The sequence below is a fragment of the Arachis stenosperma genome, chromosome 9 (genome assembly GCF_014773155.1).
Source record: "Arachis stenosperma cultivar V10309 chromosome 9, arast.V10309.gnm1.PFL2, whole genome shotgun sequence".
Lineage (NCBI taxonomy): Eukaryota > Viridiplantae > Streptophyta > Magnoliopsida > Fabales > Fabaceae > Arachis > Arachis stenosperma.
In genome coordinates, this window is record NC_080385.1 from 155591084 (window position 1) to 155619032 (window position 27949).

General features: G+C 34.3%; 4 protein-coding genes across 7 annotated transcripts; 2 read left to right on the top strand and 2 right to left on the bottom strand.

Annotated features, from left to right (window-relative positions):
- The first annotated feature begins 7153 nt into the window (after positions 1-7153).
- Positions 7154-12498, top strand: LOC130950210 (uncharacterized). The gene is made up of 5 exons (XM_057878736.1): positions 7154-7401; positions 9567-9775; positions 10591-11171; positions 11297-11588; positions 11672-12498. Exons 1-5 carry the CDS (start codon positions 7154-7156, stop codon positions 12496-12498), a joined length of 2157 nt encoding a protein of 718 aa, XP_057734719.1.
- Positions 12499-16206: 3708 nt separating this feature from the next.
- Positions 16207-17837, top strand: LOC130948684 (thioredoxin domain-containing protein 9 homolog). Its single transcript, XM_057877527.1, has 3 exons — positions 16207-16762; positions 17238-17396; positions 17539-17837. Exons 1-3 carry the CDS (start codon positions 16463-16465, stop codon positions 17710-17712), a joined length of 633 nt encoding a protein of 210 aa, XP_057733510.1. The 5' UTR covers positions 16207-16462; the 3' UTR covers positions 17713-17837.
- A 25-nt stretch (positions 17838-17862) lies between these two features.
- On the bottom strand, positions 17863-23934 carry LOC130948682 (pumilio homolog 12-like). Of its 4 annotated transcripts, none has more exons than XM_057877525.1 (9): positions 23000-23933; positions 22822-22888; positions 22120-22226; positions 21522-22009; positions 19796-20401; positions 19488-19650; positions 18852-19015; positions 18467-18731; positions 17863-18312 (listed from the first exon to the last, which is right to left on the bottom strand). In XM_057877525.1, the coding sequence occupies exons 5-9, from the start codon at positions 20326-20328 to the stop codon at positions 18181-18183; spliced, it is 1257 nt and encodes a 418-aa protein (XP_057733508.1). In that variant the 5' UTR covers positions 20329-20401; positions 21522-22009; positions 22120-22226; positions 22822-22888; positions 23000-23933; the 3' UTR covers positions 17863-18180. The 4 variants fall into 4 exon arrangements, with proteins under 4 accessions (XP_057733508.1, XP_057733507.1, XP_057733509.1 ...); XM_057877524.1 differs by having other exon boundaries at positions 22120-22233; XM_057877526.1 differs by having other exon boundaries at positions 18852-18943; positions 22120-22233; positions 22822-23934.
- Positions 23935-24945: 1011 nt separating this feature from the next.
- On the bottom strand, positions 24946-27879 carry LOC130950449 (uncharacterized). The gene is made up of 6 exons (XM_057878940.1): positions 27592-27879; positions 26962-27167; positions 26361-26640; positions 26123-26230; positions 25421-25665; positions 24946-25292 (listed from the first exon to the last, which is right to left on the bottom strand). The coding sequence occupies exons 1-6, from the start codon at positions 27784-27786 to the stop codon at positions 25175-25177; spliced, it is 1152 nt and encodes a 383-aa protein (XP_057734923.1). The 5' UTR covers positions 27787-27879; the 3' UTR covers positions 24946-25174.
- Positions 27880-27949: the final 70 nt, after the last annotated feature.

Here is a 27949-nt window from a genome sequence, read left to right on the forward strand (position 1 = left end):
TAAGTAAATAGTACAAACTGATGTAATAATAAATAAATCATTAGAGTTTTGAAGTCACGTGACTATATTATCTTCTAAATCTGGCTTCAGCATAAGACAATGAAAATTGGTCGTCAGTCCTTTCCCAAAATATTTACAATGCATTCGAAGTCCTATCCATTTTATGCAATATAATCATAAACTCTCTTATCAAAAATGTCTCCAATTACATAGTTGGACACTATGATCTAATGATTTTTTCAAAAATTGATGTTATTATCCAAAATAACTCTCAAAACTATTTTTTAAAAATTTCTGCTACAGATAAAAATATCTTTTCAGGTATTTGAATAGAAAATTTGATTCTTCAATCCGTGCCATCTAATAATTATATTATGTATATACTAAAAATTAGCTATTAAATAAATTATTTTTTATAAAATATACATTAAAAATAAATTAAATAATATATATAACCAATAAATATTATTAGAGTAATACCTTAAATAAGTTTTCAAAAAATTTATTATCTGACAGATTTGTCCTCAACAAAATTTAATTAAAATTTTGATCTTAACGTTTTTAGTTATACATTAGATACGTCCCCATGGCAGTTTGGCCCGATCAGGACATCCTACGTAGAGGTTAACGGGCTGTCGTGTCAGATTAACTGCCACCTGTCACCTCCAGGACAATTTAGTCCCCATCCAATGCAAGTTGGACAAAATGACGTCGTATTGGATCATGAGGCGAACGATGTTGTTTCGTGGAAGACAAATTCATCCCCACCATGGAAGGCAGAGTTGCGAAACAGCAACGTTTTAAATGAGGGACCTATTTGCCTGTTCGAAGAACCTATCTGCCTGATGATTATGCTTCTATAGACACTTATTTGTCTGATAACCTAATGTTTGGGGACCTATCTGACCTATAATTGGTGACATTATCCTCAAATATATTCATTGCCCTTTTTTGGTTTCATTGAAAATACAGATTGATGTATCTAGACCTGATAACTTACAAAATTCGAATCCTCCCTCTCATAACAATCAAATTGAAGATTCTCCTTCACATGTCAAAAAAAAAATGTCTCATGCAATCCCAAAGTATGCTAATTTTGAATGACTTAATGCGTATTTTAAAGGATGGCTAGGAGGAGAGAGCGAAGCAGTTGAAGGATCTGTTGTTGAAGAAGAATGAGGATAGTCAAGTTATAAAGAAGCATACTGTTTTTGCTTTATTTAGGGGTATAATAATTGGGGGGCATTGATAGTTGTAGTAGTATTTTATATGTATGTGGTGATTGTTTAGACAAGTTTTAATCTGTGTTGATTATCAAATTGTTAGATCAAAATGTCTCATTATATTTAGATGGATATGCATGAAATCAGTTGTGGTAAAATAGTATAAAAGAAACACATTACTTTTGGTTTGTTTCATCCATTTATCCTGGTGTTAGAATAAATTTGAACAATCTAGATGCTGTGTTACTGGTTTTAACTGCCATGTTCTCAATATTAACACTCTTCTAAACCTTGGGCCTGATTACTGTTTGCTTTGGACGTCTAAAAGGTTGTTGAGTCTAGAATTAACAAAATTATTATGAGAATGTTTCATACAGATTTCAACATACGCATTAATTCATTCAAAATTAGCATACTTTGTGATTGCTTGAGGCATTTTTTTGTGACATGTGAAGCAGAATCTTCAATTTGAGCGTCATGAGAAGGAGGATTAGAATTTTGCAAGCTAGTAGGTCCAGATACATCAGCTTGTATTTTCAATGAAACCAAAAAAAGACTGAATATATTTGAAGGTAATGTCACCAATTATCGGTTAGATAGGTCCCCAAACATTAGGTTATCAGACAAATAGGTCCTTATAGAAGCATAATAATTAGACAGATAGGTCCCCTCGAACAGGCAGATAGATTTGGTGGGGACGAATTTGTCTTCCACGAAACGACGTCGTTTGCCTCATGATCCAATACGATGTCGTTTTGTCCAGCTTAGATGGAGACCAAATTGTCCTAGAGGTGACACGTGACAGCTAACCTGACACGTCAGCCCTTTAACCTCCACGTAGAACGTCATAACCGGGTCAAACTGCCATGGGGACGTATCTGGTGTATAACTAAAAACGTCAGAGTCAAAATTTTAGTTAAATTTTGTTGGGGACAAATCTGACGACCGTGAATTCTTTGGGGACCTATTTGGGATATTACTCATATTATTATTTTTTTCAGTATTTAGTCAGCAATAATTTGCACTTATATTTATAAGTATTTTACGTAATATATCAAGATTCTGAGAACCGGACCGATCATCGAACTATTTTAGTCGTTGATTCACTAGTTTATTAGTTCAACCTGATCAACCGTAACTCAATCGAAAAAATCGTATTAGAATAAAACTAATAAATTATAGAACAGCTCTCATTAGTACAATAAAAAATAATCAATAAATCATCAACACAATAAAAAATATAAAATATGTTTATTGCTATAATATAAAATTATAGAATATGTTTGTTTGATAGTTATTGATTTACTGGTTTATTGGTTCAACCAAAAAAATTATTTTATAATAAAATAATGAATAAACACAAAAAACACAAATACAAATAATTAAGTTATATTCTTATTATATTAATTAACATGTTAAATTATAAGTTTCGACTATAAATTTTATATTATTATTATATTATAATTATAATCATTTAAGTAAAATTTAGTAGCAATTTTTAATTTTTAAATTTTATTTAAATTTATTAAGAATTTTAAAATTTTAGTCATTTTAAATTTATTTTGTTTTAAACACAATATATCTTATAACATATATTTCTTTTAGATTATATTATAATTAATCTACATTAGTATTTAAATACGTGTAACTTATCATAAGAATATAAAACTATTTGTTTTTGGTATGAAAAAATTAAATTAAATAGATGTTGTAGAAATAAAATGTTAATAAAAAGACAAAAAAAAATTAATGGGCCCAAATAAAACTCCAGGCCAGGTAGATATGAGAAACTAAACAAAATCATTTCAAAGACAAAAGTGTTGTTTGATTAAGAATCGACGGCAGACTCCATCTTTATTTTTGGCAAATTGGAATCCTGTTGTACGAGCAGTAAAGCATCCCTTTTGATTCTTTTAATTTTTGGCCAATGCTACGGTGAGAAAAACAAATTTTTTTTACACGTGAAAAATTTATGTGTCTAAAATCTGAGTTTAATATCTATTTTCTAAAAGTGAGATACATGTAGTAGATTTCTGATTTCCTGTGGTTGTTACCGATGTGTCAAAATTTGTTCCATAAAGTAATTAAGTATAATTTCATTATTTAACGTCTAATTTAATTTGTGAACTTTTTTTGGTCGAAATGAATTATTGGGTCAAAAATTATCAATTGGCACTTGACAACAATATATATGGCTAATAATAATAATAATAATAATTAATAATAACAATGATAACAATAATAGTAATTCTTTCAGAAATTCTTTCTTTTCTTTTGTAGTTGTATTCTATTTCAAAAGTAATTGGATTTTATTTCATGTAGTACTTAAATTCTACGCTATTCACCTTAAGTAATAGATTTGTTTACTTAAATAAAATAAACACAACTTAAAATTATTTGATTCTCTTAAAATAATTTTTAAAATGTAAATGTTCTCTTCTTAATAACAAATAATATATAAAGGTGAATTATACGGTGCAATGTTATTTTAAAGAGATGAAGAGATGTTGACACGTAGCAGAATCATACCACAGAAAGAGAAGATGGTCTGGTTGCAAGGAAGATGTCTCGGCTGTTGAGCCCCACAGCTGATGCACCAAAGATCCATTATATGCAGTGAAGATCCGTTACGAAAAAAGGGAAGAATTTTGTTTTTTTTTTTCTGTGAGGAGAAGGAGATTGGCTAGTGTTAGTGTTATTGGATTTTGTGCTCGTTTCGTTAATTCCTTCGTTCTCGTTCATTAGTTCCTTTCTCTGTTGCTTCCACGCCCGTAAGGCCAGTAAAAACCTCTAAAAGATAATAATCATCAACAAGCAGGAGCAGTTGTCTCCAAATAAAAGAAGAAAAAAAGCAAGCAGGAGCAGCGATCCTGAACCCAATATGCTTAGCTTCCAAGCGCAGCGAATCAAGATTTCGAACCGCAAAGACATACTCAGAAGAACCTACATTAATATTGTTGTCTCATCACCTTCCACATCGCATAAGGAGCAGAGTTGGTCGTCAAGTGTCAGCGTGGGAAGTGGATCCATGGGGAGGGAGGCGTTAGAGCAGCTGGAATTAGAATCAATCTGTCTTTGCGGCAGTCATCAAAGGCAGCCATGGATACGATGGTCTGCTATTCGAAGAAGGGTCGTCAATTGCCAATGAAGGAGGAGGAAGATGGTGAGAGTTTCTGCAACTGGACTGCAAGTCTGGATTGTGGTTGTCCATAGAATCCAAGTCCAGTTAGGTCTGTTTAGTCTGCCCGAACTATGTCAAAAATCTAATTTAAAGAAGCTCAGCAAAAAGAATTTGTTACCTAGCAAATTAAGGTTCAGTAGCAGGTTCGTTCAGCCGTGCTTTAGCTTTTTGTAGGAATTTTTTAAAAAAATCGTAATTTGACGTTCATAATTAAAAATAAATAAGTAAGTTATTTAAAAATAAAAATAAATAAGAGATATTTAGTTATTTAATGTAAAAAATATAAAAAATAAATAAATTTAAATTAAATTCCGTATACTTAAAAATGAATACATTGTTATTATGTGTGATAAAATGAAGATGAAAATGTAGTAAAAAAAATCGAAATGAATATTTATAAAATAATTATCTATTAACGGGTCAATAGACATAAGTCAATTTTTTTTATTTTTAAAAAATTAATTTTTGTATGTTTATTTTTAAAATTATGAATTTAGTACAATAATTTAAAAAATAAAAATGTAAATATTTAGAAATAAGTATACAAATTCTAAAAGTTATTAAATTTTAGAATCCATAAAATTTTTAGCCGTAAAACTATGTAGGATAGTAAAAAATTTATTGTGTTATTATTATAGAAATAAAATGAATATAAAATATTCAAAAAATGATTTATAAACGTTAGATAAGTTTATGATTTAATTTTTAATATTATTTAATTTAAAGCAAAGATAAAAAAATATTCAATGTATTCTTTGTCTCCTTTTCTCTATTTTAAATCAATTATAAACAAATACATGTACTCAAAAATTAAATTGAATACCCATTTAAGAAATTAATATTTTGTTGTGTCTTTAATATATCAATCAAATAATTAATGTGATATACCAATCAAATAATATTGTGAAATATAAAATTATTATATTTATGTTGTATGAAACATTTAGTTTAATTTAAATTAAAAATAAATATTCATTTATGAGCAAATTTTAAGTATAATACACTGTAGAATCAATTATTTAAAAAATTAAGATAATTGGCTTGTTCAATACAAAACTGTTTGAGAAGAAAAAAAAAAAAAGAGATTTAATTTAAAGGATAAATTTTATGTACTCAAGTAAAAAAAACACGTTACATAGTCAATTATAACAATAATTTTATTCTATACAAAATAGTTTATACAAAAAATATGAGTTAACAAGATGTTTTTGGCCAACCTTCAGTTCATTGTTGAAGTAAAGAAAACACATATGAGCTAGATAAAAAAGAAAAAATAATTTGAGATCATGAATCAAACTAACCACAGAAAATATAACACCCTAAGATTTCGAATCAGGTTTATTATTTAATAACTAATTAATTAATTAATTAATACGGTAATAATTATAATTTAAATTTAAAATAAAGAATTAAAAAATAATGCATTTAAAAAAAACTAACTTATTTAATTTAATATTTAAATTAGTGTATGTTTTCGTATGTTGTATAGAATAATACATAAAATTATATAAAAATTTTTTATTAAAATTTAAATGAAAAATACATATAGTAATTATTATTATAAATATTTTATAATTTAAGGATTTTAAAAATAATTAATATTTATTTTAATTAATTTGGATTAGTTGAATAGTTATTTCATTTGTCTGCTTAAGCAAGTATTTGGAGTTCGAATCTCACTCTTAATAAATAGAGCATCAATATGCGGTGGATTAATTCTCAAGTCGCTGAGTTAGAAAAATCCTAAACCCTAAACTCTAAACCTTAAACCAAACACAGTCACAAGGAACCCAAGTTCTTGGGTTGCCAAGAGATGCCATCTAATAATCATGGGATTTTAAAAGACAAGAAGAAAACATATATGCTTAGAATTATAAAAGCATGCGAGCATATAAAAAAAATTAAATTGGTGGAGCTTTTCTTGTTCAGTGAAGCCAAAACACAAACAAAAGATGGGCATAGAACATGTGATCATGATATGAAATCAAATTGGTGGTTGATATTGTTAGGGAAAGTTTTTTTTCTGAGAAGAATTATTAAGTAGCACATAAGCAAAATGTAATAGAAACAATGTTGTTTTTAATAAGATTATATGTTTGCTAGTAATTAGTGGCAACAAGACACTCAAGATTTTTGAGAATATGAATTTTTTAATAATGTAAAAAAGCTGCCAAATGCAATGAAAATGGGAACACTTTAATATATAGCAAGTACATTTTACTCAGTTAGATTACTACTTATTTAATTTTAGTCTCTAACCGTATAGTTCAAAGGGGGGCAAGATGCATCTTCCTAAAGTCCAGTTAATTTGAAATGTGCTCTAATTAGCTCGATAGAATGGCAGGTGAAATCCATCAATTTGTATAGCTCGAATGACATGTTTTTTAAATTCTAACTGAAAGTGCAAAAGTTCAAAAATTCAACGGAAGATCAAGAAGCATATTTTTAAATGTTCCGGCTATGTTAAGTAAAAAAAAAAAATCAACAAAACTTCAGCTACATATATCCAATAATTTCTCTTTCACATCACGCCCGTTCTATTAAAGAATATTAATGAATTTCTGTATAAGAAATCTATACCAATAGCTAATCTATTTCAGCAAAAATGGTGCGTTGTTAGTTTACAATGCAAACCCTAAAAACATAATTAACAGTGCACTATCTTATGTGAATTTGCAACGCAAATGAGAAATAAGGAGAATATCAGTGATTGTGGACTGCCGATGAGAAATCGAAGCAGAAGGAGATGATGACTGCGAGTTCCGATCAGGCCTCCAAAGCCAAAAGCTCGATTACGGCTTCGCTTCTGCTTTGGGATGACGCAGTTACGGCAAAGAAGCTTCTGCTCACCGCGTCTCAACGCAATCCAGCCCACCTCTACCTGTTCCGCTCAGAGAAGTCCCCTCTGTCCACAGTCATCGAGTACACTCCTATGGTTATCCGTCGAACTGGTCGTGGCGGTGCAAAATCCTCTCACCGTTACTCATACTCTCACAGGTAGGTTGAAGATCCGGTGCTGGTAGCTCAATTGCAGTTGTTCCAAGTCTTCTTTCCTAACACTATTAATGGATTTCTTGACTCTACCCAGCCCCAACACCCACCTAGCTCAAAATCAGATCGACCTATCCTTCAAAAAAGTCTTGCCAGCTCATAAATACAAACGAAGTTACTTTCCTAAAAATTTCCAAGCCGAGCCGCAATGGAAGGTGTAAGCGCCGCCTGTCTATAAGCCTCAACTTGCATTTAGGAGAATATCCCACATGGGACACGCGTCGCTAGATCCCTAATAATAAAAGAATCTCTGTAAAACAACATTTGTACCATAGTGTGTACCATATATAAATTGTCCTAGGACTTTTAGAGTTATATAATATGTTAATCATGACGCTCTGGAACGATTTATGTATGAATACTTTAAGAGAATAACTCATAAATCGTACCAGGGTTCCCAACTTTATAAATGGTCTATAAATCGTCCTAGGGTGGGCGGAATTACACGATTCAAGGTTAAGCCACCCAAGACTGGCACGATTTATGTGCAAAGACTAACTCTCATCTTCCTAATGCGATTTATGTCCAACTTTGAAGACTCTCAACACTATATCACTATTTATCCTCAACTAGCTAATTATGAGGAGAGTCAGGAAATCCCATACACGTATTCTTCCCTAACTTATGAATTATTTGTTTACAAATAGATGTAGATGTATCAATTATTTATTTATTTTAAAAAAAATATTTATTTAATCCAATCTAAAACTAACTATCAATAAAGATTATATACATTCACATTTATTTTAAAAATAAATCGATACAATACAAATCGATACTCTTTTTTTTACTTAATTTGGTCTTTTTAATAGAATTAATAATTGAAATTATAAAAAAATAATTGAAAATTATACAAAACCAAATAAAAAAATAACAAAGAACATTTCTATAACAAATATGCATCAATAAAAATGATTAAAAAATTTACAAATATTAAAAATTTCATAAAAACTAAATTTATGTTACTCAAAATAACATGAATTTATATTATACAAAATTATATTTTTTAACATCTTTTTGACTTATTTTTTTAAAAAATATTTAAATTTATGTATTAAAATTTAGTATTTTTTATTATAATTTATCGGTATTCTTTTTTATTTAATTTGGTCTTCCTAATAGAATGAATAATTAAAATTATAAAAAAATATTTTTATTTTTTAAGTTAAAATTTAAATAGATATAATTTAAGTTTTAAAAACTGTTTTATCAAGTATAATTGTGATGTTTGTGTTTATTACAAATTATTTTTAATTTAATTACCAAATACAAGTATTACAGCTTTTAAAAAAATTGTCTTTTAAAAAACAATTTTTATAAATTACTTCTAAAAAATAAAAATTTTATCAAACCAAACCTTAGAATTTTGACACATAAGTTCCTCCTCATCTATAGAAAAAATTTAAATTCCTCACGGTAGCATTATGGCTAAATTTTTTGCATATGATGGTTAGTTTGGTGTAATGATGGTTTATGGAGTTCATAGGTGTTTAACAAGAGTGTGACGGCGTTTAGTTGACGGACAGAAATCGGACCGTCCGATTTGTGGGTAGTGTGGCTTCGTGCATGGAAGTCAGACCATGCGATTTAAGGGATGAATTCAAAAAATAACCCAAATCGGACTCACCAATTTTTGGGTTCAAAAAATTTTGGCGGGCTGATTAGTAATCGGACCGTCCGATTTGTTTGTTCTAAAAATATCGAATGAACATGCATGCAGTCGGACGGTCCGATTTGAGTGTCATATATATATATATATATATATATTATATATATATATATATATATATAGATTTATCTACTCTAGCTCAGTAGCCCATTTCATTCTTCTTCTTCGCTGCTTCAACTCTCCAAATTTTTTCTCTGTAGATCTCTTTTTTTTCTTTTTTTGTAGATCTCTTCTTCTCTATTATCATGGATGATAGAGTAAGATTAAAAGTGTATTATCATGGCCAAATTTTATTACAAACATCAGAAGGAGTGAAATTTGTGTGTGACAATCCGTTAGATATTATTATTCCATTCATATTGTCATTTGAAGAATTAAAAGGTATCATTTGTGAGAAGATAGATTCTCAAACAACAAGGATAGTATCGTGTATTCTGTACAGATATCCTATATCTGTCTTTGGTGGGTTCGTGCAATTTCAAACGAAATACGTGACAGACGAAGCGAGCATGCAAAAAATGTTTTCAGTGTATCTCGAAAGTCGGTCGCGAATATCGTTAATCGAACTGTATATCGAGTTTGAGCAATCTACAGCGGACCGAGATATTGAATTGGAGGATTACAACAGTGATAGTGAAGAAGAGTTCGAAAGTAACTACGTGGTTGTTGAACCGGGTGTAGACGAAGATTAAGCTGACGAGCCTATGGTGGCAGATGTAGCGGATGTGGCAAATGCACTAGCAAATCAGTAGCCGTTTGTGGAGCCGAGTTTCATGCGGTCGTTGGATTTGGAGGCCATGCATTCACCGGAGTTTCCTTAATATGTAACTGCAGGTGCGTCGTTAATTTAAATTATGATTTGTGAAAGTATGATTTGTACATGGGTTATGAGTTTAGGAGAAATTGTTAAGACAATGGTAATTAGCAAAATATAGCATGCAATTAGTAATTGTTTAACGTTGATTTATGAAGTGTACATGTAGGCTGAGAAATGTACTGTTTTACGTCCGTGTTGGAAAAAGGAGACCGAAATGGCCGGTTCGTGTGAACCGGCTGGATCGGTCGGACCGGATTGACTAGACCGGATCAGTTCGTGACCGACCGGTTCGACCAAGCCGTCTGGTTCATTTGGACCTGTCGGTTCGACTGAGTCGACTGGTTCGTTTGGACCGACTGGTTCTACCGGACCGGTTTGACCAGACCGGATGGTTAGACCTGACCGTCCGTTTCGGCCTGACTGGCCGATTCAACCAAGCCGTCCGGTTCGTTTGGATCGAATGATTCGGCCAGACCAGCCGGTTCGAACGAACCGACCAGTTCATTTGGACCGACCGGCTCGTTTGGACCGGCCGGTTCGACCGGACCCGCTGTTTTGTCCTGAGCGGCCGGTTCTTTTGGACCGGACAGGGCATTTAATTATTAGATTATTATTGCTGACAACTGTAATATTTGTGATATGATTGCAGCAGAGCTTCCCGTTCTGCCAGATGGTGAATTTACTGTGGGAATGGAATTCAGTTTTAGGGAAGCAGTAATTAAGGCGATGAAAGATTATACAATCCGCAGAGGTGTAGATTATCGGGTGCATGAGTCAGAACCCACGACATTCTATGCTAAATGCACCCAGTATGGTGCAGGATGTGATTGGCTGATCAGGGTGAGCAAGATGTCCAGAAAGTTCTGTTGGAAGATAAGGAGGTACAATGGTAGTCACACCTGTACTAGGGCCACCATTTCTCAAGATCACTCGAAGCTGGATTCCAACACAATTGCAGAAGCAATAAAGCCATTGGTAGAAGTTGACCCGTCTATAAGGGTGAAATCAGTGATTGCGGAAGTACAGTCAAAGTTTAACTACACCATTAGTTATCGCAAAACATGGTTGGCTAAACAAAAGGCAGTGGAGTCAATTTTCGGAGGATGGGAAGCTTCGTACGAAGCCTTGCCGATATGGTTTGAGGCCTTGTGTCACAAGGAGCCATCCGCAGTTGTTCATTTTCAAACAATGCCTGCGTATCAGGGAGATGTCTTGGTTCCTAATATTCGTGTACTTCACCGAGTCTTCTGAAGTTATTACCCTTGTATTAGAGCCTTCAGACATTGCAAGCCAATAGTGCAGGTAGACGGAACTCATTTGTATGGAAAAATACAAGGGTTGTTTGTTGGTTGCAGTCTCACAGGATGGCAACAACAAACATCGTGCCGATTGCATTTGCGATAGTTGAGGGAGAGACATCTGATGCCTGGCACTTTTTCCTGAGTAACTTGCGACAGCATGTTGTGAGACGTGACGGTGTGGGCCTTATATCCGATCGGCACGATTCCATTAGGTCTGCTATTGATCGTAGTAACGGAGCTTGGTCTCCTCCCAGAGCATTCCATATGTTCTGCATCAGACATATAAAGTCCAACTTTCTGAGAAAATTCAAGGCTCCGTATCTGCAGAAGCTTATCGTCAACATAGGTATGATAGTTATGATTACGTTTACTCCTGAACTCAGTTATTATGATGAGGTTTTTGATGGTGGGTCCCTTTTTAATTGACAGGTTACTCGCGAACAATTCAAGAGTACGAGACGCGTTATCAGAGTTTATGTGAGCGGGGTGAGGCTTATACCAACTGGTTGGATCGAATACCGCGTGAGCAGTATACTTTAGCATTTGATGGGGGATATCGATGGGGTCATATGACAACCAATCTTGTGGAATGCATCAACTCAGTACTGAAAGGGGCTCGCAATCTTTCAGTCACTGCACTTGTTAAGGCAATGTTTTACAGGCTTAATGAATTGTTCACCCGGAAAAGAGCCGAGGCTGAGGCTAGAATTAGTGCAGGACATGTGTTCTCTGAGCTTGTAACCTCCAAACTGCATGCAAATCAGCGGGCAGCTAGTAACATTCAAGTTAGTTGCTTTGACCGACAGAATGAGGTATTCGAAGTGCGTGAGTGTCCTAGTGGTGTGGAGTATGCAGTGGACCTCCGTCAACAACGGTGTGACTGTGGTGAGTTCCAAGTTGACCGACTTTCGTGTCGACATGTGTTTGCTTGTTGTGCAAACCAACGTCTGGATTGGCAACTGTATGTACATAATGTTTACAAGATGGACCAGGTTCGACGAGTATACAGGGCTAGGTTTAAGCCACTTGGGAATCCAACAACATGGCCTGTTTATCATGGACCTCGATTCGTTGGTAATCCATTCCTTAGACGGGTATCCAAAGGTCGGCCAAGGATGACTCGTTTCTTGAATGAGATGGACACTCGGATGTTGCGTCGTCCTAGGAGATGTAAGCAATGTGGGGCCGAGGGCCACAGCCGTAGTAGATGTCGTCAACGTGGTGGTGAAAATAATCCGGGTGCGACCACCCAATAGATTTATTGCATGCATTTGAACTTTTTATATGTTGTATGACTTTCATATGCGACGTTATTGTACGACGTTATTGTATGACTTTTTAAACATTTACTACAAACGAAACTTTTAATTCTATAAAATTTCGGCAGCATCTCCTCTAATTCTCGGACTTCGCCACCCTTTTCGGGTCCCAACCAAATATTTCTCAAACCTGTTCTCAACCATTTCCATAAATAAGTCAACTACATTCTAAATAATTAAGTCCAACACATGATACATAAATAAGTCAAATATATTCTAAGTAAAAAAGTCCAACACATGATACATAAATAAGTCAAATACATTCTAAATAAATAACTCCAACACATGGTACATAAGTAGGTCCAACATCATTTTCTCATCGCCCATCTTACATCTTTGACTAATTTCTTGCATTTCTTCGCAACCTTTTTAAAAGCAGATGGGGTATACCGACTAGTGCTCCGACGAGGGGGGTCAGTTCTAAGGTTGTATCCTTTTCCTTTATCGCTAGTGCTTGTACCTGTGAAAACATTCGATAACCAACTAATCAAGTCAAATAATAAAAACCAAATAATTCAAATAATAAATAACCAAATAATTCAACAAACAACTAATTCAATAATCAACTCAAATTATCAATAATCAACTCTAATAATAATCAACAAATTGTTTTACCTGCAGTAGGAGTTGTACCATCGTCCGGACCATCACCATCCGCTTTATCCTCATCGTCGTCCTCATCATCATCCTCATCCCCACTAGGATGGTCAACCAGAAAGTCATCATTGGCCTCATCACCTGGCTGGTAGCTCTCTAAAATGAGATTCATCGGAACACGACGTTCAACTCCGCTCTGTGTGATACCCCTGCAGGCATCATCACTCATACTAGAGTCAACAGAAAGTCTACCTCCGGAGGTACCAGAGGAAGTGAGCTGTCGAGGTCTCGTATCCAATGACAGTCTACCTGGAGCAATCCCACTTGTTTGGGCCATCTGGTCGGTGGGAATGGATCCGTAAGCTGGATGTGAGTAACTTGGCACAGGAGCTATGAAATCAAGTAGATGCGTAAACGAACCCTGTTCACCTGATTCTTGGTGTGGGACATTCCAGTACTGCTGATATACTAGTGGAGTCAAGTAATCCGCAGAATGCGTGTCAGGAATGTATGGAGTAAACTGCTCAGGCGCTTCTTGTGCCTGTGTTTGTGAGGGGCGGTGGTGGTTGCGGTGGCGATGGTTGTTCTTGTTGATTCTCCTGATTATGCATAGGATCACCGTGCTGATTCTCTTCAGAGTCAATCTGTGACAGATGCAGGTGGTCACCATATGTACCTCGGTACCATTGCAAGTAGAGAAGTGCCTGATGATGTGACGGCACCGTGTGCTCGACAAGAACATGGCTATACCGGTTCATCCAATGCATAACCCAGAATGAGTGGGTTCCAGACCAATCTTGATTCTTCGGACCTGTCAGAACTTCGCCGTGTGCTTCACCTAGGTCTTGCTCCTGATCAGGAACCCCCTAAGCCAAACCAAATTGCCTTCTCAATCTATCAGATGCATGCCACTCAATACATTCAAAAGATATAAGTGGAACTCTGACACTCCAAATAGCAGAATGCTGACGGATGTCAGGAGGAATCACGTCCAGATCGGTCATTCCAATTGCATAAGGCTCCCAAACAAACTACACACATTATACAAGTAACCGAGGATTACACACAGAATAATAACACGAGTAAACGAAAAGAACTACTTATTTATTACAACAAACCTGTCCTTCTTGCAGAAGATCCAGATCTCTCCTATAGTGTTCAAGGGTACGATATCTGTATGACCGATTCTCACGTTCCCAGTTCTGCCACCTGACATCAAGCGATTCGTTAACTTACATTTATCAATACAATGTAAAATAAACTATTTCAAAGCGTCTAGTAATTAAATTTACTTATTTGCAATCGGAAAGATTTGAGGATTGCTTGGAATCGGCACAATGAATGGTAGACGGATCCATGCCCAGGCAAGCAACAGTGTCAGCGAACCATTTGTCGGTCCCGTAACTGGCAAACCATTTGTCGGAAGACCAAGAATTAGCGCCACATCCTCCAGTGTCACGGCACACTCACCAACCGGAAAGTGAAAAGTATGCGTCTCAGGGCGCCATCTCTCGACCAGAGCATTAATCAATGCCGACTGACATTGGACAACTCCAATCTGTGAAACATGATAAAAGCCGGTGTCCCGTAAATACCCCTCCACTATTGGATTGTACCGATCCGGCGGCATGTAGTGGTCACATTGCAATATTCGAGAACCCTAAACACAAACATAATATTAATTAATTATCAAATTAAATTGATTAAATCAAACTTTTATTACCAAATAACCAGTAAAACGTATCCACAACCACAACCAATAAAAATAATAATACTACAAACTGTTAAATAAATAACTATCATATTATACTAATATTCAAGTAACTATTCAATTATGTTCTAACAATATACATACAACAATAAATCAATCATTAATCCTTTATTAAATATTTATGTTTTACTTATAACAAAAATAATTAATTTAATAATATTTAAATCATAATAATTATTTTACTATCCTACTGAACGTTTAATCATAAATAAATATTATTACTACAAAAATTTATTTATTACTAACAATTAATGCTAACTAAACGATTTATTATCACACATTGGTATCTATCTATTCTATTCTATTAGGGCCGTATCCTAATAAAAATAATAAAACAATCAGTATGACTTATTATTATTATTATTCCAACAAATTCAGTAATAATAATTAATATTAATTATTTTATTTATTATATCTCCATTTTTAGTAACAGTATTATTATTATCATTAATTTAATTATTTTGTTAACAACAATAATTAATTTATTATTTTATTATAATGTATCATAATCTTTTCTTCTAAATAATCTTATTACACTAATCTCTAATCTCTACATTATTATACTCTAACATTACTAATTCCTAAAATTTAATTAATCAGATTAAAATACTTAGACACTACTACTATTACTACTATTACATTAATTTCTAACATTATCATCATAATAATTTACTAATCTCTAACTTAATAATAATTATTATTTTACTTAAAATAAAATTTTTTACAATAAAAACTTACATAATTAGGATGATCAAGATAATTTGCAATGTAAAGCTCCAAACGATTAACATCTTTTATTCTTCTTCTTCTTCTAGGTGGTGTTAGAGAGTGGTCCAATTTTTTCTAATTTTAAACTTTATCAATGGAGGGTCATGGATATATGTTGCTGGTGGGGTTGGAGAGAGGTTGGAGAAGAAGAAATTTTGGGTTGCTGAAAGTGAAAGAGAATGGAGGGAGGTTCGGCAATCACGAAGCTATACATACAAGGAATGCGGGGCTGCTTGCATGCGTGACACCTGGCTGGGGGCACAAATCGGACCGTCCGATTTGTGTTCCTTTCCAGCTCTTAAATCGGACCATCCGATTACCGTGGTGAAATTGGTCCGTCTGATTTTTTCAGCCAACCGTCACAGTTTGGTGAAGTACTATAGACACCCATAACGTGGTTATACACCATGTCCTCCCCAATATGTAAAATAAAAAAGTGTAGCATTACCCTTAATTTTTTTGCTCCTCCTATTTTTATTTTCACATATATTTAATTATTTATTTACAGATTTTTCTTCTACTCCAAATTCAAAAAAGTTTAGGCGTTTAGCCCATTTACTAAAATCGTTCGTCCCTGCCACCCTCCTGGATCTCCATCTCTCAGACTGTCTCTTTTCCCTCACGCTTCCAGTCTCGCCGTTATAGGTGTGGGGCATCTGGTTCTGCTTGCGCTTCTTGCATCCGTTCGATTGTAACCGGGTCAGTCGGGGGTGACCAGTTCGATTGTCGGGTCGGTTCTGATTTGAGATTTGAAAGCAGAAGAAGATGGATAAGGCGAAGATTGAGGAGGTGATAGAGAAGCAAGTGCTGACGGTGGCGCAGGCCGTTGAGGACAAGATCGACGATGAGATCGCCGCCCTCGACCGCCTAGACGCTGATGACCTAGAAGCCCTGAGAGAGCGCCGCCTCCAACAGATGAAGAAGATGGCCGAGAAGCGCAGCCGTTGGATCTCCCTCGGACACGGCGAATACACCGAGATCCCTTCGGAAAAGGACTTCTTCTCCGTCGTCAAGGCCAGCGAGCGCGTCGTCTGCCATTTCTACCGCGAAAACTGGCCCTGCAAGGTACAATTTCTTCACTTCATATCAATGCTTTATTCTCTTCCAAATGATGATGATTTGGATAATGTATGTAAAAGTTGAAAGTGAATCGTGATCTTACAAGTTGGAACTGAGATAGATTACTGTGAATTCGGTTAGCTTAGTTCTGAAAGATTTCACCTTCGCTTTTTTCTTCCCTCCTTCCTTCAAATTATCATGTCAAATGACGAGGTTTTGCATAAAAATTGTAAATTTAATGCCAAATAGCGAAACTAAGGTGGTTTGTGAGTTTTCTTATCAACGAAAGTTAACAAGTTATTAGTTTTGCTGCATAGGAGCCGAATTTTTGATAGTCATTTATGGTTCATTGTTGAAGCTGAATTGCAAGTGTGGTTTCATAAGGTTTATACCTTTTACATATGGTCTTTTAGTTTTTCTATTCTCTACAATGTACAAATTATATGCCAGAGAAACAGTTCAATGAAACAGTTCATTGCAGGTGGTTGATAAACATTTGAGTATATTGGCAAAGCAGCATATCGAGACTCGTTTTGTGAAAATTAATGCTGAAAAGAGTCCTTTTTTGGCTGAGAAGCTCAAGATCATTGTTCTTCCAACTCTTGCCCTCATTAAGAATGCCAAAGTGGATGACTATGTGGTATGTATTTGAACCACCTTGGTGTTGGTTGTGATATATAATGCCACTGTTTTTGGTCTTTTGGACAGACATAGTTACCTGTCTCGTATTCCTATTCATTTATAATTTTACCCCCGTTAATCTCATAATGGCATGTAAACAGGTGGGATTCGATGAACTTGGTGGGACTGATGAATTTAGCACAGAAGATTTGGAAGAGAGATTGGCTAAAGCTCAAGTAATCTTTTTTGAGGGTGAATCTTCATCAAGGTCAAGTGCACAAACTAAAAGAAGTGTTCGGCAGAGCTCAACAGCAGACTCATCGGATTCCGAATGAGTTGTATTTCCTGTTAGGTGAATTTTATGGTGGTTTTGTTGTGGTGCCTAAATTGCCTAACTTATCTTTTAAAGGAAAAAGTAAATCATTTAAAATTTATTAAATATTATTTATTTACAATGTAATAGGCATTAGAACATTCACCTCCTGATGAGTTCGTTCTACATTAGTTTCCTGCGGAAGATTGGGCAATCTAGGTTACACTCAGTGCGTCTATGCGTGCATGAGTTCATCATGATTTTAGATGCTACTCTAGATGTAGAACTCAAAAGATGAGAAAAGTTTTTTTTTTTTTAACTTTTCTATAAACATTTAAATAGTTTTTCAGAAAGCTACAATTTGATTTTAAAAATTGCATCAGACATTAATACTATTACTAATACTATTACTTTTCCTAAGTCAATAACTAAAAAAAATAACTTTTAAAATTTCCTAAACGAACTCTAAACACAACATACATGTGGTACATTATAAATCCATTCCGTGCATACCCCGCCTGATTCCTTTGATAAATGTTAGGACCCTTTTACCGTAGGGATGGGCATGCAGATATGCGTAATTTGACAAAATTGTATGTACAAGCGTTCTATGCGTAAGTCCCTGCAATACAAACAGAAGGGAAGGAAAAAAAAAAAAGTAAATAGTAAACAAATATTTTGGCATAAGTTTTGTAGACCCATTCTAGAATGTTCCATGATAAAGTTAATTTGACAAAAAAAAAAGTGAGTGTAGCAACAAAAAAGGTTAGAAATACCGTGGAAAATTGCAATGCTCTCTGAGCAACATAATTCCCATAAGGATGTCGAAGGACATTGACAAAGTCGGGGCTGTTGACGAGCTCCATGATTATAATGGCAACATCGATGGGTTCAGAATGTCTAAACAGTACCTCTATTACATGGCTCGCATGCCTGTTCATAGAGAGTTCAGCATAGCGACCGCGAAGATGTTGTACTATCCTTTTAGTTACAGGTGGCTCTAGTATATTCCTTTTAATTATATACTGCACCACATAGTTTCTACAGTCACAAGAAGAAACTCAACTTTAGAGAGAAATTAAACTATACAATATAGATTTAGATATATTTGATGAAGGAATTAAGGTTAAAGAACAAACTGTTCAATAGAAGAGTTCTAACCCAAATGGATCTGCTGAGAGTATTCCTGAGTTTAATATTATGCTTTCAACTAGACGCAGTATGGGGACTCCCTCGCCATAGGCCATACATTTCTGAATTACAGAACACCCATTTTTATCTGTTGCAACATCTACACAGTTCCTTGCTATTTCATCAAAAATAACCTAACAAAAAATTTCATTTACATATTCTTTTCAAACTTTCTGCAATACAATAAATCATAGAATATGCAACTCCTAAGAAATAAGTTTTTAGAAGTAGAAAAAAAAAAGTCTCATTCTTAGATGTAGTGACAAAAAATATAAAAATATATTTACCTTTTTTCTTTTTGTACTAGTTGTCTAATAGACTAATGTATTACTCATTCCATCAATTGGTAAAGAAAAATACTAGGTGAACAAGTTATCTTGTAATCAAAATCAATTATTTTTTTATATTTACCTTAAAAAGTAAGCTCAGCAAATTCGACACTAAAACCAAAGACACCAACTTTAAATCATAAAATAGCAGAACCGTTTCAATTAAAGGTCTATTAAAAAAGACAATCCTATTGAGTCTAGTGCAACAATGCATGTAATCATATAAGAATGCTTAGCATATAATCATGTGTATATATATAGGGTACTGTTTCATTACCTTTTGACACGATTCTGTGAAAACTCTCACGCACTGTTGAATGACATAACCGCCATTAGCATTCTTCAGCAGTGGCACAGTGATGTACATAAGTCTTCCAACAGTACAAGCAATCTGCACTGGATCTCTCAGACTTGTTAACATCTTCTGTGCTACCCTAGTTCTGCAGAGACAACCTTATATGCATCAGACTAATTGCACCACATAATAACAACTAAAACGTAACACAGTTCAACTATAATTATCAATGACTATAGTTAATTACTAGCAAAGTTTAATTAATCAAAATTAACTCACATAGAACTTACCCGTGGTCGTTCATGCAGGTATGCTTGAGCTGCTGCACGTCCATGATTACATAACGCAGAATCCTTTGAAATTGAAAAAAAGTGAGCTTTCCTGATGTGAAGAACTTCTCAATTAGATAATTACCAAAGTGATGGGTCATAAGCTCGTGTGTGTGATCCTCCACCTCGTCGAGGATCATGTCAACTTCTTGGGGAATGCCATCATCAATCATGGCCTGAAGAAAACGACAACCATACTGATCCCTTGCTAGTGTAACCACGTGTCCCCTGATACCTTGGAGTCTTTGTGAAACTGATTCCCCAACATCATGAGTCCCTTGTTCTATACTGTTGAAGCCGATGTAGTCATGGCTTGAAGTAAGAAGAGCACCTTGAACAATGGCCCCATTATTATAGTTATTCATAACATTCCGATTCCCATGCTCAGAAGAAGCTTCCTCCAATGTGGAGTGAGTCAAAATATATTCATGAGGGTCAAGACTACTTGCTGCTGCTGAGTTTTCTTGAGACATGGACAAGCTAAGTCTTTCCATGGCAGAATCAAGGTCTTCCACTGCAAGATTAGTGCTGACCAAGCACCAGTCATTAGGCTGAGAAGAATTGTTGCTGACCATTGGGAAACAGGGAATAATGAGTTTAAGGTTTCCCAATAAACCATCAAATAGGGCTTAGCTTAGTTTTTTTATTTTTTGGTATGCAGTTGATATGTATATATATTTAGCAAGGATATCATATCTTTTATGTGAAGCCATAACTACTTTTAAAATTTTTTGGCAATCTTATGTAATATGATTTAGGAATGAATAGTGGAGAAGACCAGTTTTTTTAATTAAAAAAATAATAATTTTTAATTTTAACATCTTTTTAAGTCTCTAGATGATAATTGGTTATGCTATTTATTATTCCACATTCCATTAGTTTTTTTTTTTTTTTTTTCTGGGTAACGTTTTGTAATTTATTCTTGTTAGTTATTATTTATTTGCTTAGCTTTAATTTAAAAAAGGAAGTTATTTATTTGCTTACTCTTATCTTTAAAATACACAAAGAAAAAAAAAGTTATCAGGTGATCAGATCCTTTCTAAATCTTCATATCATATCATATATATACTATTACTATATATGCGTTTCAAAATAGATATGATTTCATTAATAAAATATTATATAATTAAATTAAAAAGATGCCCTCTAAAGACTAAATAAAAGTGCTAACTGTATAGCAATAATTAAAACTTAATTAAATTGCATTATTATTGTGCATGGAAAAACCTATTTAACTTTTAGCGTAATAAACTATCATTGGTGAAACAAACTAATAACATAGACTAAAATCAATTTTTTTTTTTAATTTTCATGGTTCAAAAACAAACTTTAAGAGATTAAATAAAAAAATATGTTTAAAAACTTATTTAAACTTAAATTTTATTATTATCTTGTTGTTAAAAGATGTAAAATTACCAAAGAGTTATAATTCAAATGGTATGGTCTCTTTATCTTCACAAATAAAAGATAATTAAATCGATTTGATTTAAATAAAATTTTTTTGAATCAAATTCAATCAGTTTCTTATAAATAAACTTAAATTTAAATTTAAATTTTATCAGTGAGATTAGTATGATATATAATCAAATTCAAATCAAATCAGACACTGACAAAAAAAATATCAAATCAAATGAAATCAAATCAAATTGGATCCATTCCAATCAACTGATTAACTGTATACTCATACCTCTGTAACTACATCAATCTCAATTACTGTGAGAGAGTGGAATGCATTCTCCGAACCATCGACAAGTGCGGCTTCTTTGTTCCGCGCCGCCTCTGATTGGTTCTACAAGCTTTGGATGAATTGAGTCCATGCCCTAGGGGATCCGCCGTAGACTTGTCACCTGATTGCGCGGAGATGCTGCAGAAGTTCATACTCGAGAAGAAAACCAAAATTAATTTGGATGCAAAGTGATTCAATTAGTTAAGGAAGTTCAAATTGTAAATGCTTGAATTTGACAAGTGGTTTGGTTGCATTCAAACTAAGAGATTCGTTGTAAATACAACTTGTGTGTTCAAATTGAAACTTGTGTTCGAAGCTGTGGATCTTCACAATGTAAGGCAAAGGAGTTTCACTTTGGCTTCAGCTTGTGCTACTCTACTTATTCCTGTTAACCAGCATCTTAGATCTTTTGATAAATTTGTATAGTATGTTTATTAAAGACAATCCACCTGAAGAAAAAGATCAAAGCCAGTCACAATCTTTGAATCAACTAGGAGTGGTATCTACAGAGAATTCTGACAATAAAATCAGTTATAGTCTATGAAAAGTGAAAACATACAAAAATATGATGGATAACATAACTTTTGGTGGTTGTTCCTGCTGTAATCTAACTCCAACCTTCAACAATCTTGCGTAGATCAGCATTGAGAACGAACGATGATATTGCTGAAAACTGCTACATGTTAATTTAGTGGATTATGAGCATATGTAACAATAAGGGCAATTTATCAAAATAAATAATTTGACTTCCAATTTTACCATAATACACATCTTGCAAAACTGATACCAAAATGCATTTTTTCCATAAACTATATAAACCGCGACAGGGATCTTCCACGGTTTATAAATGAATGTAAACCACTAATCAGCGATAGGAGCGTTGCGGTTTGTGTCTGAATTGCAAACATACATAAACCAATATATCCCTACAGCGGTTTATGTTGATATGCAAAATGGCTAGAAACAGCGGCAGGGTCTCGCGATTTCTGTGTATATGTGTTTTTTCTCCCAGTTGAGACCTTCAAACTTAACATAGTTTTCACCAGCTTCAGTGTTTCACCCAACATCTCATCGTGGAAAGAGAGAAGGGGTTGTTAAAAATAGATTTAGATTTCATTTTTTATTTTTATTTTTTAAAAATAATTCTTATTTTCAATGTTTTACATTTAATTTTTTTTAGCGAAAGACAAATAGATTCTTGATCTTTTAAACGTGAACATTTTCGTCCATCAAGATTTAAAAATACATTTAAATCTTTTACCTTATAAAACACGTGACAATTATACCCGTCCGTTGAGCTGGGGTTCAAAACAACGGAACATGCTGAGCTGGAAGAATGGAGTGTCCGGTGTCCATTTTAGTTGTTGATGTGGATGAAGAACAAATTTTTAATGGACAAATTAGTCCTTGCGCTTCAAATATAAGTCTCAGAGGTTCACCTGTTGAGTACCATTTACTAAAAAAGTCTGTGAGCTTTCTGATACTCTCCATTCCTCTTGTGCAACTGAACAACAATCCCCATTGTGATCTCATTAGGTTCCATTCCTTGACTTCGCATCTTCTCAAGCCAATCAAGTGCTTTGTCTTTTCTCTGTCCACCTTTACCATAAACATCAATCAAAGTTACATATGTGGAATTCACAGGTTCAACCCCTCTTGCATTCATCTCATCCCACAAATTCTCCACAAGGCACCACTTTTGCGCCTAGCCTAGGACCCCGAAAATAATGGTATAATGAATCACATTCAATTCATAACAACCCTTTTTCTCAAGCCACTCAAAAATCTGAAGAGCCCTCTCCCATGAAACCTGTTCCTTCAAAATAATACTAATTTTCTTGCAGGTCAAGGCCTCTTGCCATGGCATGAGAGCCTCATCCAAGTCCTGAATAGTACTCAGAGCCCGAAGAATAGAAGGAATGTGTCCACCGTAACATACCCATTTCGTCAAACACCTGATGTGCACCTTGTTATGCTGCAAAACAACAGACCTATTAACCCTTTTCTTTAGAATCCCCAAATCCTGTTCCAAATTCAGGCTCTTTGGTGGAGTGTGTTGGTGTTCTATGACATGTTTTGTGGAATTGGGGATATGGAGAATACGGACAAAGTTGTTGTTTTCAGGTAGAATTGAGGTTGAAATTGAGGCAAGTGCATTTACATCGTTCAAACACAAAGGGTGAAACTTCACGAGCATTAATGCTTTGTTTGGGAGTGGAAAGAAATAGGAAGGAGAGAAATTGAGTGAAAAGAAATAAAAAGAAAAGAAATAGAAGTGAAATTTAATTTTCATAGGTGTGTTTGGAATGATGAAATGGAATGATCAAATGAGTTTCCTTCCGTTTTCTCTCCTTAGTTGGGAAGAAAAGCAGTTTTTGCTAGGCCCACATCACTTTTTGCTATTGTTGTATTTTTTTTTATATTTTTTCAAAATCAAACAAGTGAAAATATTTATTTTCTTTCCCTCCATATCAAATTCCTCCTATTTTTCACGGTAACAAACATAGCATAAAAGAATTATAGTGAATAATAAATTAATTTATTAGTCTTATTTTTTAATAGTCTTATTTTTTAATAGTTGATCTATATAAATACAATTAATTATTTTAAGATTGTAATTTATTTCATAATTAATATTATATAAAAATAAATTGTTCTTAAACTTTAAGAAAGAATTAGGAGTATCATTGAGATTTCCTTAATTAAATAACAGAAAATTTAGCCAATGAAATGAGCTAATAGTTAGAGAGACATAGCCTGAAAAAAAAAAAAAAACAAAAAATAAATAAATAAACACAACATCCTAGGGCCAAAAAAATTGATCTTTTGATAAAATTAAAAAGGTCGCTGAAAAAATAAAAAAAGAAAACGAAATAATCTGAGAATTGGAGAGCATAATGAGAAAATAAACAATGCAGTGGGACTATAAGCAATGCAGTGGGACTAATGCCAGGGACATAATGATGCAGAGTAAGAAGATAGAGTGATGTAGATGCGAAATGAATAGCAGTTCATCAATCTATTTTAGTATCTGTTTTGTAAAATGTATATTCTTCACACACAAACCGCGACATCAATCTATTTTGGTATCTGTTTTGCAAATTATGTATTCTGAATAAGTTCAATACATTTTATTCCGTAAGTAGTAAACAGTTTTGTAGTGACAAGGAAATTTGGTTTTGGAACTTGGGGCATGTGAGCTTATGCTTTTTTTCTCTTTTTATTTTATTTTATTTTTATTATGTGAACATGTTTTAAGTACTCTGGTATAGATATCTCTAGTATATAGCCAACGATCTTGCAGTTAAAGTGAAAATGGATTAATTAATTATATATTCACTAAAATTCTTGATCAGCTAAACCTTTTCATTTTAACCACATGATCTCATAAAAATAATGAGCTCCATCTTGCATATCATGCTCCTTGTTGGTCACAACATTTCCATATTCTATGATATAATCACCAGCCAACAGCAAAGCAAGATTTGTGTTCTACAGCGAGCAATGATGTTTCCACTAACTTGTCTGTTATAATCTCATCATGCTGAAATGCAAAAAACGTGCGGAAACCACACGTCTATACACATAGCAAGCAACCAAAATTTGACCAGCATTCAAGCAATTTGTTCACTTCCAGAGGAATCATTATCAGCATCACTAGTCAAGGATAGTAGTTCCATCAACTCCATTCGGTACTCAAGGCCTCTAAGGTAGTGTCCCAAAAGCATGCACCTTCATTCAAGAGGGGAATGGGTTAGAAAGATAAGGTTAGTTCGTTTATCACAGTAGCATGTAACTAATACTAAGACATATACAGAGAAATGAAGGTATATAATCAAAATCAGAAAAGAGAAACTAACCAAAAGAGCAAGCGGGCAAGGTAGTCCCGAGTTAATGAAATAGCTGGCTGGAATTGAAGCGAAGAGTTCTCAATAACTTCGGCACAATCCTCACTCCCGGCATTTGCTGCTCCAACTGTTGCATTCTCTGACATAGTTGAAGGTCTAGAATGCATTCTAGGAGAAAGGGTAGCAAGGAGACCATGGACAACAGAGAGGATGGTGTCCTTCAAATCTGAGGATGTAAATTCTGATAGCTGAGCCACCTGCTCGTTAGCCGCACACATACCCAATTAAATTACTACTATAATTTGAAAACAAAGTTGAATGAAATAGGTGTGCGCAAACTAGCGAGATATCAAATATGATGAGGAATGCAAGAGAACTTGTTTATTCAAATGTTTGAATGGATATTTAAATTTGTCAAGTCCTCGGAAATTCCAACATTTTGATGGGAAAGATATGAATTTTAAATAGCATAGAAGTTCCAAATTATATGAGATATTGTATTAAAAGAAAACAAAATATACATTACTTAAAATGACAAAAACATGCGAATAAGCAACAGATGCATGACATAACAACGAAAACAGTAAAATTTCACAAAATTCCAAACTTTTCTCCTTTAGAGATTTTCAATAAATAAATGAAAACAAATGCTGGGATGGGAAACCAGGGCCAAATAGATGCAACAGCTAAGAACTTCACTCAAAGAGGCAAAACCTGTTCTGGTTGAAGAGATCTCAAGTAATCCAGTAAATCATTCTTTTCTTCTCCAACAAATTGTTGCATCTGAAGTGCAGCACTTTTCCTTTTCACTTCATGGAGTTCCTTAACAAATGTTCCCCAAAAATTAAATAAATAGAAAGAAAATACCAAGTAAAGAGAGCATTGCAAACTAGGAATCTCAAGCTTGAACCCTTTCTACTATCAAAGTAGGATTCTCAATTTTAGAACATACCTTTTTAATGGAAGACAATCGAGATTGCAAATTGGAGATATACTGTTGAGCTTCGGCAGACATTTCACCTAGGTCTTGAAGATCAACATCCTCATGAAGATTTTCAACATTGGAAGACAAATTATTCTTTGTACAGAAGTCCATTACATTTACACTGTCATGTAGCAATCCTTGTAAGTCAAGCCCAGTACTTTCTGCCTTTGGCTTTTCTGTATCACTTTCATACATATCAAGGTTTTTCTCAAGACAAAGCCTATATTCAGCATTGCGCAGTGTGTACCTGCAACAAACAAAATAAATGCTTCTCAATATACTCATGGAATAAAGAAACTTGAAATACTACTCAGAAGTTCCAACGTACGTCATTCATGCAATTATATAGTTGGGACATCTATATTCTCTCCCTTCTCCACACGGCTTGTCCATTAATATAAACAACCTAGTGAAGAGGAGAAACCAATTACACGGCTTAAGAGAACACAATTTACATTAAAAGTGTAGTGTGTAAACAACTACAAGAAGATAACAGACCAGCAAGCATCCTGAACGACAACAAATATAGCAAAGCTTTTGGCAATTGACACAGACACAATGAACTTACCCAGTCATCATGGAAGAAATCAGTAACTTAGAGAGGGGCTCCCACAAGGCCTCAATGATAACATGAAACTGATCAGATGGAAGTAAACCCAGCATACCGGATATCGTCCTTTTCATGGCATCCGCTGTAGTTGGTGAAACATCTTTCTGGATGTGGCTGACATCCAGAGGTTCTATATCTTGTATCAACTCCGAAAGAAGCGATTTCTACAAGAATGACATTCCATTATCAAATCAAGCTCACTATTATATTTGGAAATCATTACTGAACAACACTATTGCTAAGTAATCCAATTTATAGTCTTACATCAACACTACAAAATATAAATGTTTCTTTTCACTGAAACTAGCAAACAAGAAACAAGCAAAATTCAGCAATCAATTACATATCTTCCTGAAGAACAATGCTTTCCTGAACACAATAGCTAAATTCAGAAAAGCAGAAAGTATATTACATAAAACTTCGAACTCCCTAATCAAATTCCCACTCCAACAAGAGAGGGCCAAAGCATAAATACATACATATGTAGTTTTAGACATAGAAGCATGCAGCTATAAATAATAATCCCCAAAAGGAAAGGAATTAAGGAAGGCACGGGAACAATTTAGAGGATGAAGAGTGAAAAGGTACCTTGGAGAACCTTTTGGAGCTGGAATTTTCGTAGGAAGGGGTTGAGGAAGCAAGGACCAAAAGGGGAGTTCGGGATTTTGCAGGTTTTGAGGTGCAGCGTAGAGAGAGGGGAAAGCGCGTGGGTGAAAGATGAAGGTGGTGGCGGGGGGAAAGAGAAAGAGAGGAAGAGAAGAGGAGGGAGGAAAGGGTTGCCATCGCAACAACCGCCAGCCACCAGCGGCGCTCTTCTTCCTCTCTCTCTCTCTCTCTCTTTCTCTCTCTATCTCTCTGACTCTCTTACTTGTAGCCACACTTAACGCACAAGTGGACAAAATTATATAAAAATTAATTTAGTTTAATTATTATGGGTCATAGAAAG